The 16,260-nt window shown below is 38.6% G+C and overlaps 1 protein-coding gene across 1 annotated transcript; it reads left to right on the forward strand.

Moving 5' to 3' along the window:
* Positions 1-379: 379 nt before the first annotated feature.
* LOC105831406 (mucin-12) lies at positions 380-15,410 on the forward strand. Its single transcript, XM_028193031.2, has 5 exons — positions 380-1,183; positions 10,117-10,201; positions 10,335-12,659; positions 12,737-15,021; positions 15,098-15,410. Exons 2-5 carry the CDS (start codon positions 10,135-10,137, stop codon positions 15,389-15,391), a joined length of 4,971 nt encoding a protein of 1,656 aa, XP_028048832.2. The 5' UTR covers positions 380-1,183; positions 10,117-10,134; the 3' UTR covers positions 15,392-15,410.
* The last annotated feature ends 850 nt before the right edge of the window (positions 15,411-16,260 follow it).

Consider the following 16,260-nt stretch of genomic DNA (forward strand, 5'->3'; position numbering starts at 1 on the left):
ACAGGTCGATCGTGGGCAGGGAAAACCGTATCGGCGCCGCAACGTGGCGCGAAAAAACACAGGCGCACATGGGCGGCTGGCAAAGGAGATGCATCCGGCGCGATCAAGGACGAGAAACAGAAGAATCGCGACGGTCCACATAACTCGATCCCCGGGATGCTGCAACGCTGGCTGGCTTTACTTTCCGTCGACGCACCACGTCTTGGACTCGCTTTCGTATCCGTTTTTCACGGAGATCGGCATGCCGATCGACGACGACGGGGTCCCCCTCGCGTAAGCCTTGGGGTGCGTTCAACTCTCGTGCCTCTATCAGTATCGATGTCTTCGCAAACGAATTAACGAAACCTGCTCTGTCGCTTACTCCTTAAGTGGCAGCCACCCTGCGTAAAATATAAAAGTATCATTACTAACTGTCCTCGAAGAGAAATGCTGTTCGGCTTGGTATTGTTGCACAAAAGTACCACATTTTGTACACGTCGCGACTGAATCGAGAACATATCAGCTGCAAAAAACGGGAATACGCAACGAAGCAGACGCATAAGAATTCAAGTACGTTTCGCTCGTCATTAAATTACATTCTTTTTCTTCATTAAAAGAAGAAATCGAGAATTGAGAAATGCAATTATTAATGTTGCATTCTGCTTGCGCAAAGCGCTTGCTAATTCTATGCGACGATAACTAGCTCGAATGCGATTCAACTCGGGAGACTCAACAATGTCACATTCCCCGGTGAAGAGGCGCGAATTCCTGGACGGTATCGGGCCGCTCTCGGGTGCAATGTGTAACATCGAACGTGTAACGATCGGGACACGGTTTGTGCCCCCTTCCACATCTTCCACGCGGCCACTATTCCTTCTCGCGTGCACATACATACACACGCGTGCCGGTGCTCCACGCACACCGGCAAGCCAATTGGAGAGCCAAGTCTTGGCCAAGTCTTTATAAGTAGGAGCCATCCGCGTCCTCAGGACTTACTCCCTCTCGGGAACGTGCCACGATCGGCAACCGATTTTCAGAATAGTTACCGAGAAAAGTTTGAAAAACGCCGGCCAGACTCCCCACGTTTCGCATACACGCGAGTTCCCAAGAACCACAAGGATTCAAAGGTCCTCAGGAAACGGAGAAATTCGCGAAATGACGAGCACGGACGACTAACGGAATTCTTTGCCGAATGCATCGAAATGTGAGTTCTTGTATTGTTTTTTTAAAACTGTAAAAGTGAGCGAAAATCCGTGCTTCTGTGAATTTTAGTCATAATCGCGTTTTACTTATAAAAAAATTGTGTGAATCATAAACATGTATCTTTTTTGAACAATTGCGCAAGTTTGTAGCCAGCGCAAATAATGGTAAATCGATTTCAATCTCTAAGGGATTGCATATACATGTGGAAGATTCTGTGATACTGGCAAAAGATAAAATTTCTGGAGTTTTAATAAGAGAATAAATCCTGCGTTTCAACCAAATTTTAATTCAAGGTACAACTTTTTCGGGAGTCATAAGCGGCCACGAAAATATAATTTGTCTGCAGTTCTGAATCTTCTTCGTAGAAGTATCGTCGGGTATTTGTTCGCTTCTCTGGGAAGTAGATTGGTGGATCTTTAACGAGGGCCTTAAAGGGAAGTGATTAGCATAAATTTCGACGTTCGAGGCGTTACTGGCCGAAAATTTAAGTAGCCTCATAAATACACACCAATTATGATGCATCGGTTCGATAACGGAGATCGGCTCGAGGATTTCGCATCAGAGTCGATAATTGATAATTGACTGATGTACCAAACTGCTTATGTATTTTTAATTCTTTTTCTAATACCGAGATAATTTGCATAATCATCGCGTTTAACATTAGCAACTCACGTATTTTATAGACATCTTTAGATTTCTTGCAAAATCTTGTTAATATTACGATATTATTTAATTTCTAAAATCAAAAGTTTAGTCGAGTATTGAGAATCAACAAGTACAACAAAAGCTATCAGAAATGTAACTTAAAACGATGCATATTTCATTCATGAGATTAAACGAGAGGCAAATTAATACTTCATTCACGATAATTATCTAAGCAGCTATTATGTGATATTCCATTAAACTGTTAACTCATAACGATCGCTCACTATTTTACGTCTTGGACGAAGTGATTGTGATTTTTTGCAATAATAAAAATAGGAAAAGCAAATAACAATTTAAGTGAATTTCCTTCCTCTGCTAATAACTTCCACCGTGAAATCATTCGATATGTATCGCTTAATGAAACATGTAAAGAATTAAAATACGAATATTTTATTCAGAAGCTTCTATAGCTCATGTCTTTTTACTCTTAGTATTTTGTTGTCCCAAAACTCTGAGCAATATCTGAAGATATGCTAATCTGTAATTACAGCCTTCAAAGCTAATCGAAGATCAATGTCGAACATGTAATCGTTGTGTATAGTCAAGACACTAGTCGTCACCCAGTGAGAAATAGTATATCGAATCGACATCGATTCGACGTCGAAATCATCGAATCGACATCGATTCGACGTCGAAATCATCATTTCGATGTCGATTCGACGTCAAATTAATGTCGAATTCATTATCGTTTCTCACTGGGCACGTAACTGTTTCACCCGGTCACAAGCAGGTCTTACAATCTATACCCGTGACATGTCCACAATGTAAACGACCGCTGCCGAAATATTCCCCCGCCTTTCCCTCGTTCGATCGCGAATTCGCGTCACGGCCTGAAACACGGCTGCTGTATTTGGATCGACATTCCGCGCTTCGTATGCTCGGCTCGAGCGCGGTCGATCGATCCGTCCGTTCGATCTTGGCATTGAAATCGATCCGAGGCCGAGAAGTAAACAGGTCCGCTCTCAGGCGCATAATGCATTATGCACGCCTGTGCAGTATTTCGTAATCTGTAGACGGCAACAGCCTTAAGTGATACCGGTGGCAAAATTAATTTTTCGGCCTGATGCGCCGATAAAGAAACGCCGCACGTGCATCGTGTAACGAGCGACGGATCGTGAGGATTTGATCTTGACGCAGCACGCTTAACTACTCGCTGTGCAAAACGCGCATGGAAAAAATGCGTATTAAAAATTAATAAACGTTGATTGTGAAATATAAAAACAATCCCCAAGATAAATATCAAAAGAAATTACAATTAAGATCGCAAGATTACAAAAAGTGTATCGAATAAATCGCGCAAATATGTGCAACTTCTTCCATTTTAAACCTGTAGAATCGTAGACCTGTAAAAATAATTAATTATTAATTATCTTAATACTAATGCAGTATAAAAATATTTCTTACATTATTTATAAATTGTCATAAAGAATCCAATGTCAAGAAAAAAAAATTCTTATATAAGGGAACAATTCTTATAAAAGAAAACTTATAATTATAAAATATTTTTACTCGTTATGTGATACGAGGAATGTTTCCATTATTAACGATATTCTAACATGCAACACTTCAGTCTCGCGCAACCATTCAAAATAAAAGATAAAAATTGCAGAATAAGAGGAAATCCGAAATTGACTCACGGCAATCACGCACGTTTAATTGCGTTCTCTATATAGATATATTAGTAAAATTTTATTGCGCGATTGCCTATACGGATTACGATTACATTTGTATTCAATGCTGATCGTGGTAATCCATGCGAAATGAGAATACAAAATAAATATATTTAAATATCGAATGTATCTTATTTCCTTGCACACATATACACATACACACAGGGTAATGCAAATTGCTGTTTAGAGAAATATAAATTTTACACGCATTACATCAACAGCTCAGTGGTCATTAATTGCGCCAAACAAGGTCCTTACTACAAACTATGCTGAATCAAATCCCATTGATTCACCACGGCTCGTAATTATGCTCCATTTATGCCTACGCTAATACGCACCTGCAGCTTTCTCATTTTCTTAGATATATGTGTATACAATCAAGAGAACCTTGAACCTTTTACACGCGGAATGCGTAGTGTCAGTGACGGATTTACGCACGACGCATGATAGATCTACGGGATACCTACTTTATTATAGTAGCAAATGAAGGGAACGTGTTTAATTTAAAAAAAAAGAGAAACGTGCAAAAAGGAAGAACCTGAGGGACCGAGAAGAGATTCGCGTATGCAATTTACTATTTAAAGATCCCTTTAATTGCAATATGTTGCTACAAGGAGAGTCCCTTGGACGATGCTGCTAACGACGAAGAAACTTACAGTGTCATTGACAGACATCAGTGCAAATTTTTACAATGTTATGCTATGTATCATTAATTTAACACGACAAGTTTATATATTGCGCTTTCCACTCGCGACATGAGAACTTCTCACTTTGGAAGAGAACCTTCTGGCAATATACATAAACCAATTATAAGATTTATATTAATTCTTTTCTAACGTACAGTAGCTTAAAGTAGTTTTAAAATAAATATTGTAAATTCTTTTTTCTTCTAAAGATTATAAATTTATTATTTATTTTATATTTATTTTTTAAACAAATATACAATAAAATATAGAAAATTAGAAATTTATTATTTTAACGATAATTCCATTCCAAGCAAATATTTTAAAAATTTTCTAACACTTTCAAATAAAAAATCACTCAAGAGTGAAATTCTTTCTGCTGCAACATCCACTTATGTTGTAGCTGTACATGTTTACAAGTACACAATACTTCAAGGTGATAATTAGTATGCCACAATAATCAATGCTAGCTATCGCTAAACCGTTTTGAGGGGAATTCACCGTATTTTTAAAGATTTCATCGAACAATGCAAGGTTGCATTGCATTACGCCAAGTAATAAAACATTCTGACCCGAAGAGAAGAATTACATCATTTTTTTGTAACACTATTTAATGTAAATAGCTGACGTCAATCAGAAAAAATCCTCATACTGCAAAATGTATCTGACATATAATCAGATATCTTTGTACTTACAATTCAAAATCAATTTTAAGATATCTCATTGTCAGATATTCATAGAATATCCGCAAGACATCATTACTCGATGTATTGTCTGTAAAGGACATCTCAATATTTGCTCACAATGTGATCGGTATTAACAAATAAAATTTTTATTTAAATTTGTTTCATATTTATTTTGAGATGTTTTGTAACTAATAAGATATTTTATACAACATATCTTAAAATAAACTTCAAAATATCTTAAATATAAGAATTAAAGATTAAACATAAAAATCAAATATCACATCTGAGATGAAATTATATTAATTTTTTAGTATCTTGGAGATATCTCAAAAACATTCTTAAGATATATTGACAGTGCTACAGATATTTTGACATAGATATTTTCAAGATATTTCTGATATATTTTGCTGTGTGGGACCTGTCACAATTGTTTTATACAAATATTTAAATATTAAAAAAAAACATTTCCTCATTAGAGAACGTGTGTTTCCTAACATTTAATAAAGAATGTTCTCCTAATAGTTGCTACAAATTGTTACGGAATCTACATGACTTCTCACCATTCCCACGCCACTGTACACCGCAAGTGTACATATCGGCTGCAGGGAAGGAAAAAGTGGAATTGGCGGGAGAAGAAACGACCTTGCTACTTTCAACGGCAAGGTTGCACTTACACCGTACGTATGCTATCATAACAGCTCAGGTTCATTGTACCGACTCACTCGGCATCATCGTCCACAGAGACTGAGATGTTACTATTTTCTTTATCTCACAGTGTAACAGGTTTTCTGTACCTCGATCTGCTTTTGCTTCTGTTTGCGCCACACAAAGTGTAACCTTGAGGATTCATCTCGCAAAAATTTTCCAAAGCGTACCTTACTTCGGCTCGATGATTTAAGAGCTAATCTGTCGTTATATTCGATATAATATTATCGGCATGTCTCCTTCGACCGCATGTATTCTGAATAAAAAAAATAATAATCGCACACGCCACTTATCCTTCATTATCCATAAAAAAAATTGCGGTGAATCAATCGATCGTCGACCGCGCAATGAAGACAAAGACTCAAGGTTCGGGAAATATGTACTTACATTTTCTGCTAATTTTCTATTATTACGGCGTTATCAGTGACGTCTGGTGACAACGTTAATCATAGATTACTATTCTTTAAAATACGTTCCACACGATTAACAAGCGTCATCGCATTGAGAATTCCAATAATCATTTTTAATTCGAGGCCAGGATTCGTTTCGCGTGAGAAGTTACGAATTAAAGAAAATTGTGTTTAGGTCGAAATCAAGAAAATATTCACATTAAATAATTCGAAGATGTAATGTTGAAACTAATTCCAATTTGAATTTCATTAAATTTCGGATTTCAGATTTATTCGTAATAATGATTTACCGTTAATAATTTGTTAACGGCATTTATACAAATTTGTGAATGATGTGTACCAAGAAGAGAGTATTCTTATATGCAAAAAGAGCTGCTGAAGTATGTAATTATATGCTCCCGTCGTTCTATAAAAAGATTCGACACCGACATGCAATCGTGTCATCAATCTTTCCAGCAAATGATAATCAAGTAAGAATTTATTACCTTTAACGGGGTAATCTCAGGCTTGTCAAGTCGGGCGTTGGCATGATCCTTAATAACGATACCGAGCTACGCTCAACCACAATTAGATTATCGGTGCATTACGATCGCTTATCCGTCCGGATCAGTAAAAGGCCTTGTCCTCGTCCATTATTTTCGTAAGCTGTAAACACCGTTAAATCTTTAATCCCTCGTAAAAAAAGAAAAGAGAAGAAAAGTACGCAATAACTGTTGATAATTGCAAGATTAATGCGACCTGTGCGTTATTATGCGATTTTTTTCTCAAGTCATTTTGAAGGCTGCAATAAAGACGTTCTCTCAATCACGCGATTTAAGAAAAATACGCACGCGATATTCCCGTTTTGCGTTTCTTCATTCATGATTCATGATGCAAATCGTGAGAGTTTGAACTTTAAAGATATCAAATTGAACAAATACGACCCTAAAAGCATCCGATAGTACAATTTTTTTCTTTTTATGCATTTTGAATCATTCCCATTTGACAAAAATTAATTCATTTTTTGTAGTTGACTAAAAAGGAATCAAAAATTAATTTCAATTGAAGAAAGTTTGACTTTTAAATGTTCATACTGTTTCAATTTGTTTATAATTCATCTAGAAAAACAAGTTCTAATTATTTCAATTAATTTTTTATTTTGCCGCATTTTCAACTCTTTTTCTAATTAAATGTGCATCAAAGGTTGTAATATATTACGACTTTCGATATGCACGGCAAAGCTGCTTATGAATGACCAAAGATGCAGAAGTAAATCTAATGCTTAGTGCAAAATATCCTTCCTTCATTTGTACACCTTAAAGAATTTTATACATGCTATTTATATTAATATAATCTGTATACTAATAAACATTCTTAACGATGTAATTGGTTTTGTGGTGATATCGGATAGCGATTATCATTAATTTCATCATTTTAAACGATCTCCAATCGCAGAAGCAATATCACTTTCGATTTATACTTAGATCGAGTTCGAGTACTTCGGCTATACGAATATTAGCGATTATTACATGAAAGCGAACAAATTAAAAGGCTTAATCACATCGGCTAATTTAATCCAGATTACTTTGCGTGATCAAAGGTAACATTTTCGTTACTGACGTGTCCTCGCAACGTAATACATGCGTAATAATTAAATAAGACGTTTTACGTATTCGCATGTCCGAGATTATGGAAGGCTCGACGTACAAATGTTTCTTTCGTCACCGTATTCGAGGAAGAGAAAGAGAGAGGAAAAGAAGGAAGCCGGTTAATTCAACGATGTCGATTCTTGCCAGCCAAGATACTCATCGACGGAGGGCGGGTTAATTGCACGACAAACCGCGAGATACGCGGGGCACGTTGTCCTTGGAATGCGTCCGAGGCTGCAAGTTCGTTTAGGTTTTATTCTCCAAAGTAACAGCAGCAACAACAGCAGCAGAAGCAACAGCACCAGCAGGTGGTAGACCTGTCTGAATCACTTTTATAAATAAGTCGCGTTACTCCCTTAACAGCCCATCATTACTTGCGTGCACCTTCGAACCGTCTGGCATTTATATCCACAGCTTAGGGTATCCGTTTACACTTTGATAGTAAACGATAGTAACAGCCGAACCGGCCCCTCATTATGCTTTATGCGCCCAGCGATGCGTCGCGCAACAAAATGTCTGCGATATTTCACGATGCACCGTGGAATCTTGCACAACGTAAATTACCTATAAGGGAGGTAAATAAGAGAGGGCGAATGTCAGTCGCAACAATAAATAATAAAAGGAATAAACTAAGATACATATTGTCGAAGAGCATGCAATTATTCATGTAAGCCATGCAAAACGCGATATTTCTCTTGAAGGAAAAAATTACATAGTCAGTAGAGAGATGTGCGAATTATTTAAATATGAATTGAATCGAGTTAAATCAAATATCAGATAAGATTTAATTCGATTCAATTCAGAGCAAATGTTATGTAAAATTGAATGCAATTAAACTTTGATAATATTTTTTCCCAATCTGTTATTTTGCATTCACTAGAATTGATATTTGCTATGCAAAATAGATTGTATTCTCTTTCACACAATCGTAAACACTCCCGTAATCGAAAGCAATAGTCACGTGGAATAATCTTGATTAGCATTCAGGAAACGATCACCGTGTAAACAGAGCCTGCAGCAAAGCGTCATGAAATGTTTCATTTGACGCCACGAAAATTTCTCCAAAACATATACCGTTTTATAATCTAGATTCGAATAAATTCAATACGATTGAAGTATTGACTACATTAGCTATAGTATTTACTAAAATTTTCAAAAATTTGAATATCTTACTCTAATAATGTTATAGAAGTTATCTTTAAATTCCCTTATTATATCTTTATATATTTTTAATCTTTGTTGTATCTATATTAGCCAAAAAATCAAATTTAGTAAGCTGCTAAATGGTTCTAAAAAGTTATAAATAATAAACAGATAGAATGAAAAGTATTTTGTACGAGTGTGGGCATTGACAATGAATTCGCAATCTGAACGTGCTATTGAAATGTCTACCGTCACGATTAAGTTACTCCAGGAAGACACAGTCGGATGTTACATCATTGTTCACGCAATATTCTTTACACTAAACGGGAAGGAAAGATCACGAAACGAGATTGGAGCGGGTCTATTCAAGTTCGCGGTTTGTCTCTTTCTCTCTTTCTCATTCCTTTTATTTCTTGCACGTCTGCTCTTTCAAGATTTTTTTCTTTCAACGATATACATATTTGACAAGTCATGTACGTTGCAATTCGTTACGAATTTACGCAGCATTGCTTTTACACTGCTGCTGTTCACGAGTTTGTACGTTAACATATGGAATACATTGCGAGCAACGGCGCAAGAATGTGAGATTTGCCTCAGTAAAATACTAAAAAAAATCTGCAGTAGCATAACTTCTCTCTTTTAGAATTAAAAATATTATACTTATATGTATAGTGCAAATTATTATTTATGTTTAACATCAATTTAAATTAAATTATTAAATTTAAAAGCATATCTATAAATTCAAAATTAACTATAAAAATATAACTTCATATCCTCTTAGTCAAAATTTTTTACTCTCTTCAAATATTAATAATTAATTTTTAACAAAGAAATTTATAATTAATAACAAATTATATTTGTATATCGTCTGTGCTGCGAGTATTTATATATTTCCGGTTGCACAGATCTCACAATCAGTTCTCCGAGTCATTACTCGTAGTTTCCATCTCGATAAACAGCAGCGAACTCCACGCAATCAATAGCGCTGCAGGTAGTTGATAAGATAAGATGCACGCGATGACGCCCTCAGATGTAGTCTTTAACGCGTTTTAAGATGCTCTTTCATTATCAGATGAATCGTTAAGCAGAAGTATAGCTGTTCTTCGAAATGGCAGGGTCAATAACCAAGATAGTCAACATACGCGCCTAGACTTACTCTTTGTTCGATAAAAAATGACTACAAAAAACAAGCATCTCTTCCAATTCTTATAAATTTGCAATTCCAAAAATATTATTAGCTGTTTAATTTTAAACAATTATTTTTGTAATATATAATAGTGATTTTATTATATTTCTTGTTTCAGATAAATTAATTACAAAAAATGTGGAAAATTCGATCAATTTTGAGCGTTTTTGCGACGCTACTCATAACAAATTTTACAGAAGCTGGTGAGAACTTTTTTTTTCTTTACAATTAAATGATTCAAAATTAATTAATACTAATTTATAATATATATTTTTTAACATTATTTAGTCAGTTAAAAATCAAATTAAATTATTTATAACTTATATTGAATTGCAGATTATTATCAATACAGCCAGAACCAATATAGACAGAGCAATGCTCCTTTTAAATGTACAGAAGAAGGTTATCACCCTGACCCGCATGACTGCAGGGTTTACTATAGATGCGTAGATTGGGGCAACAGCAGTCCGCTGACGACTTTCAGATTCGAATGCGGAATAGGCACAGTATTTTCAAAAGATAAGGGAGATATTTGTACACATCCAGAAGACAGCGGTCGATCTGAATGTGGTAGTTCTCAAAATGAACTTGATTCAAACGAACAAAATCCTCCTTCGCCTATATGGACAACTACAATAAAAACAACCACACAATCGCGACCAGACTTAACACAGTTTCCAATAACTACTAGACCATCTATAGTTATGACAGAAGCCGCTACAACAATAAAAAAACCGGAAACGACAATACTACCACCGCTAACAGATCAACTAATTACAGACCAACCAGAAAATAATATTATTAATTGTCAAAATGGAGATCAATTGTGTACGCAAGAAGGATTTTTAGCCGATACTTGTGATTGTAAAAAATTCTACAGATGCGTAAATGAAGGTTACGGAAAATTGACGAAATATGATTTTAAATGTGGCACAGGAACTGTTTGGGATCCAGAAATTCAAGCATGTAATCACGCTTGGGCTGTTACAAGGAAAAACTGCAGACAGAATTTGGAAAGTGGAGACAGTACTGATAATGGACAATGGAACGGAGATACGGGAGATACTGGACAATGGAATGGAGACAATGGCAGTCCAGGCCAACCAGGACAACCGGGAGATCCAAATGGACAACCAGGACAACCTGGAGATCCAAATGGTCAACCAGGACAACCTGGAGATCCAAATGGTCAACCAGGTCAACCTGGAGATCCAAATGGTCAACCAGGACAACCGGGTCAACCAGGATCGCCGGGAAGTCCAGGTTCTACAGGATATCCAGGAACAGCGGGATCTCCAGGCACTTCGGGATATCCAGGAAGACCAGGTTCTCCGGGATCACCGGGCAGTTCGGAATATCCAGGAAAACCAGGTTCTCCAGGTACTCCGGGATCACCGGGCAGTCCAGGCACTCCGGGATATCCAGGAAGACCAGGTTCTCCGGGTACTCCAGAATCATCGGGCAGTTCTCAGGGATCGCCAGGCAGTCCAGGCTCTCCGGGATATCCAGGGACACCGGGTTCTCCGGGTACTCCAGGATCGCCAGGCAGTCCAGGCTCTCCGGGATATCCAGGAAGACCAGGTTCTCCGGGATCGCCAGGCAATCCAGGCTCTCCGGGATATCCAGGAAGACCAGGTTCTCCGGGATCGCCAGGCAGTCCAGGCTCTCCGGGATATCCAGGGACACCGAGTTCTCCAAGCACTCCAGGGTCGCCGGGTAGTTCAGGCTCTCCGGGATATCCAGGAAGCCCAGGTACTCCAGGGTCGCCAGGCAGTCCAGGCTCTCCGGGGTATCCAGGAAAACCAGGTTCTCCGGGATCGCCAGGCAGTCCAGGCTCTCCGGGATATCCAGGGAGCCCAGGTACTCCAGGATCGCCAGACAATCCAGGCTCTCCGGGATATCCTGGGATACCAAGTTCTCCAGGCACTCCAGGGTCGCCGGGTAGTCCAAGCTCTCCAGAATATCCAGGAAGCCCAGGTATTCCAGGGTCGCCAGGCAGTCAAGGCTCTCCGGCATATCCAGGAAGCCCAGGTACTCCAGGGTCGCCAGGCAGCCCAGGCTCTCCGGGGTATCCAGGAAAACCGGGTTCTCCGGGATCGCCAGGCAGTCCAGGTTCTCCGGGATATCCAGGGAGCCCAGGTACTCCAGGATCGCCGGGTAGTCCAGGCTCTCCGGGATATCCAGGAAGCCCAGGTACTCCAGGGTCGCCAGGCAGTCCAGGCTCTCCGGGATTGCCAGGTAGTCCAGGTTCTCCGGGCACTCCAGGGTCGCCAGGCAGTCCAGGCTCTCCGGGATTGCCAAGTAGTCCAGGTTCTCCGGGCACTCCAGGGTCGCCAGGCAGTCCAGGCTCTCCGGGATTGCCAGGTAGTCCAAGTTCTCCAGGCACTCCAGGGTCGCCGGGTAGTCCAAGCTCTCCGGGATATCCAGGAAGCCCAGGTTCTCCGGGATCTCCGAGCAGTCCAGACTCTTCAGGATATCCTGGAACGCCAAGTTCTCCGGGTACTCCGGGATCACCAGGAAGTCCAGGTACTCCTGGGTCGCCAGGCAGTCCAGGTTCTCCAGGATATCCAGGCACACCGGGTTTTCCGGGCGCTCCAGGGTCATCGGATAGTTCAGACTCTCCAGGATATCCACCGAATTCTTCTGGCAATCAACCGTCGGGTATATTAATTTGAAATGCTATATTTAATACTATATATTAAAGTTTCACTATAAATATAAATAAAATTTTGTTTTAGGTCTTTGCACAGCAGAAGGCTTTTTTGCTGACCCACAAGATTGTCGTAAATTTTATCGATGTGTCGATAATGGAATGTCCTCCTTTACAAAATACGACTTTCAATGTGGTGCTGGAACCGTCTGGGATTCGTCTGTTCAGAGTTGCAATCATGCTTACGCTGTGCCATATTGTAATCAAGCGAATGGTGCAGTTACAGACAAACCAGACTCATCACTGAATGAAGTTGATAGTACCAATAAACCAGATACAAGCAAATTACCACCGCAATCTTCTGAAAGCTCTACTTTCCCATCTATATCTTCAAAACCAGAAACACAATCTTCGACTCAAGTTGTTACCACAAGTAATCCAGCTGCACCATCTCAAACGACATCAATCTATTTGCCACCAAGTAGTACATACTCGCCTTCAACGCAAGTTACCGAATCCGTTTCTTACCTTCCTCCTGCAACACAAAAGCCCACCACTTCTATATCTTATTTGCCACCCTCTGCAACTACCAGCGCGGTGTCTGGATCAACACCTGAATCCGTTTCATATTTGCCACCTGATACTAGTGCAAAACCTACAACTACTTTACCAAGTTCTGCATCGCCTACTGCCTCTTCGCCTCAGAATGAGAAATCCGAGTGTACTACAGAAGGTTTCTTCCCGGATTCTAATAATTGTAAAAATTTCTACCGCTGCGTGCAAGGCCAATCCGGATATCAAAAATATGAATTCGAGTGCGGTCCTGGTACAGCATGGGATCAATTACTACAAACATGTAATCATGCTGAGCAAGTAGCTTCATGTTCAAAAGGCAGTAATGAAATTGATCAAGGCCTTGGTCCTAGTACTTCTGATTCTACCTCTGATTTTCCCGTCACAAGTAGTTCCACAACTACTTCTTCTAGTCAAATCGTTATAACTACTTCATCTTCAATTTCCGAAAGCACTACAATTGCTAGTACTCCAAGCGAAACAGCTGAATCAATTACATCAGAGGCAGATAAAATAGATTTATCGTCAACAACTATCATGTCTATTAGTACTAGCGAAAATCCTGTTTCGGGAAGACCAGAAGAGATTCAAATGCCTGAAAGCTCCAGTACAGAAAGTTCATCCGAACCTTCGTCTGAATCTTCTACCTCTGAATCAAGTGAAGAACCATCTTCATCCACTGAAGAATCATCTTCCTCTACTGAATCACATAAACCAGACTGTGCGACACAGAAACCGAACAGCGCAATAGTATGCAACGCTGAAGGATTTTATGCACATCCGGCTAAATGTGATAAATTTTATCGTTGCGTTGATAATGGCAATGGATTCAATGTATATCATTTTGACTGCCCACCAGGAACTATTTTTGATCCTAGCATCAGTGTATGTAATTATCCTGAATCTGTTTATCCAGCGAGAGATTGCACAATTGGAAATGCTACAGCAGCGATGGAATCCACAACTCAATCCGGAACACCTGAACAATCGACATCAATGGAAGCTACGACACAGAGCACAGCTCAGCAAACAGAAGAAGGCACAACTACATCCGCAGAGCTTGGTACGACAATGTCATCAATGGAGACTACTTCAGAAGAAAGCGCTATAGCAGAATCTACGGCAAATATGCCAGAGAGTACTGAAAGCATGACAGAATCCGAATCAACTGCTGCCACAACAGAAGCGGAACAGACTGGCACTTCTGAACGAACTGACGAAACCACAACTGAAGTTGTTGCTTCCACAGAGTCCGGGACGACTGAATCTCAAGAACAGTCTACAACAGAATCTCAGGAGCAATCGACGACCGAATCCCAGGAGCAATCGACGACCGAATCTCAGGAGCAATCGACGACTGAATCCCAGGAGCAATCAACAACTGAATCCCAAGAGCAATCAACAGAGTCAAAAGAGCCAGCCAGTACAGAAGCTCAAGAACAATCGACAACCGAATTGCAAGAACAATCTACGACAGAATTTCAGGAGCAAATGACGACTGAATCTCCAGCAACAGCAGAGCCAGCACCATGCTCTATAGGCAACTTAACTGACGAACAAATAATTTTAGTTTGTCCTTCTGGTTTCCGAAGACATCCGAAATATTGCAATCTATTCTATCAGTGTACCTCTGAGGGCAACATGGAAATTAAGATCCTCGTATTAAGTTGTCCAGAGGATACAATCTTCGATGAAAAACAGATTCAATGTCTACCTGCAAGTAGAAGCAGTCAGCCATGCATGGGCACCAGAGCAAGCGCTAGATTTTATAGAAGATTAGAAGACAATTCTTTATCACCTGTAAGTATTTTTTATTCTAATTAAATTTGTATAATAAAAACTGTTCATTATAAAATGTTTTTTTTTTCGATTGTAGGTAAAAGTATCGTCAAATCCACTTTGTCCAGAAGAAGGACACTTCCCGTATCGACAAGGTTGCAGCAATACCTTTTACAAGTGTAAACGTGATACCCGAAACAACTTACAGGGATACCTCTATAAATGTCCTGAAGACTTCGTTTACTGGTCGGTCTCCAGAAGATGCGAACGCGTGACACGTCTCCCAATGTGTTCTCATTTGTCGTATAAAAACAAAATCGACTGGAACGACCGGTGGCAAGTACCGATCGAAGATTATAATCTCTCGGCTAGAATGTTACGCTTCTCTTGATCACTTGATGACACTATCTATTTCTAGACTGTTAGTTAATACAAGTTGCAAATTTGCCATAAGTCTGCTAGAAAGCCTACAACGTATATCTTTAGATTAATAGCTGTTTCTGATGAAGATTTGAAACAATTAAATACTGAAAGAATTAATAAAATTATTAGCAATAGATGATTTTGGATAACTAGAGATAGATGTGTTAAACTGACTGGATATTTATATGAACAATCAATTATTAGTACAATATCCATGACGTTTATTTTTTTATAAGTTATAAAACATTCCTAAAATATTATTTTAACGATACTCTCTTTGCTTACTCTAGTGCAAAAAATTTTGCTAGTGCAATATTAATAATTTACAGTACTTTACACAGCATTTATCAACATGGCTACGGAAGATCTTAATTTAAAATTTAATAATAGATCTTCTGCAGTCGTCTTGGATTAGTTATTATCAAACTGCCATTATGCAACTTTTAGTCAGCGATAGTTTTAGTAAATCTATTAAAAACAATCGACAAATGTGTAAGTATAATTTTGCAATTGAATTAAGTTATACAAGAACAAATTTTTATTTTATATATATATATATATATATATATAGAATTGGAGATTATTTTTGTCCATACTTGATAGATATCTGATTCTCTGATAGTTCTTGCTATCATTAAGTATCAGATAAGGTAAGACACATATATACATAAAAGAAAACATTTACAAAAATAAATCTCCAATTTTCATAAAATTATCATTCAATATCTTTTTCAAGTATTCTACTAGTATTCAATAATGGGTATGGTTGCGGGACTTGAATGCAATATTCTGTGACTGTATAACGCGATATTTCTTAATTATATTTATTAAATAAAC

The sequence above is a fragment of the Monomorium pharaonis genome, chromosome 9 (genome assembly GCF_013373865.1).
Source record: "Monomorium pharaonis isolate MP-MQ-018 chromosome 9, ASM1337386v2, whole genome shotgun sequence".
Lineage (NCBI taxonomy): Eukaryota > Metazoa > Arthropoda > Insecta > Hymenoptera > Formicidae > Monomorium > Monomorium pharaonis.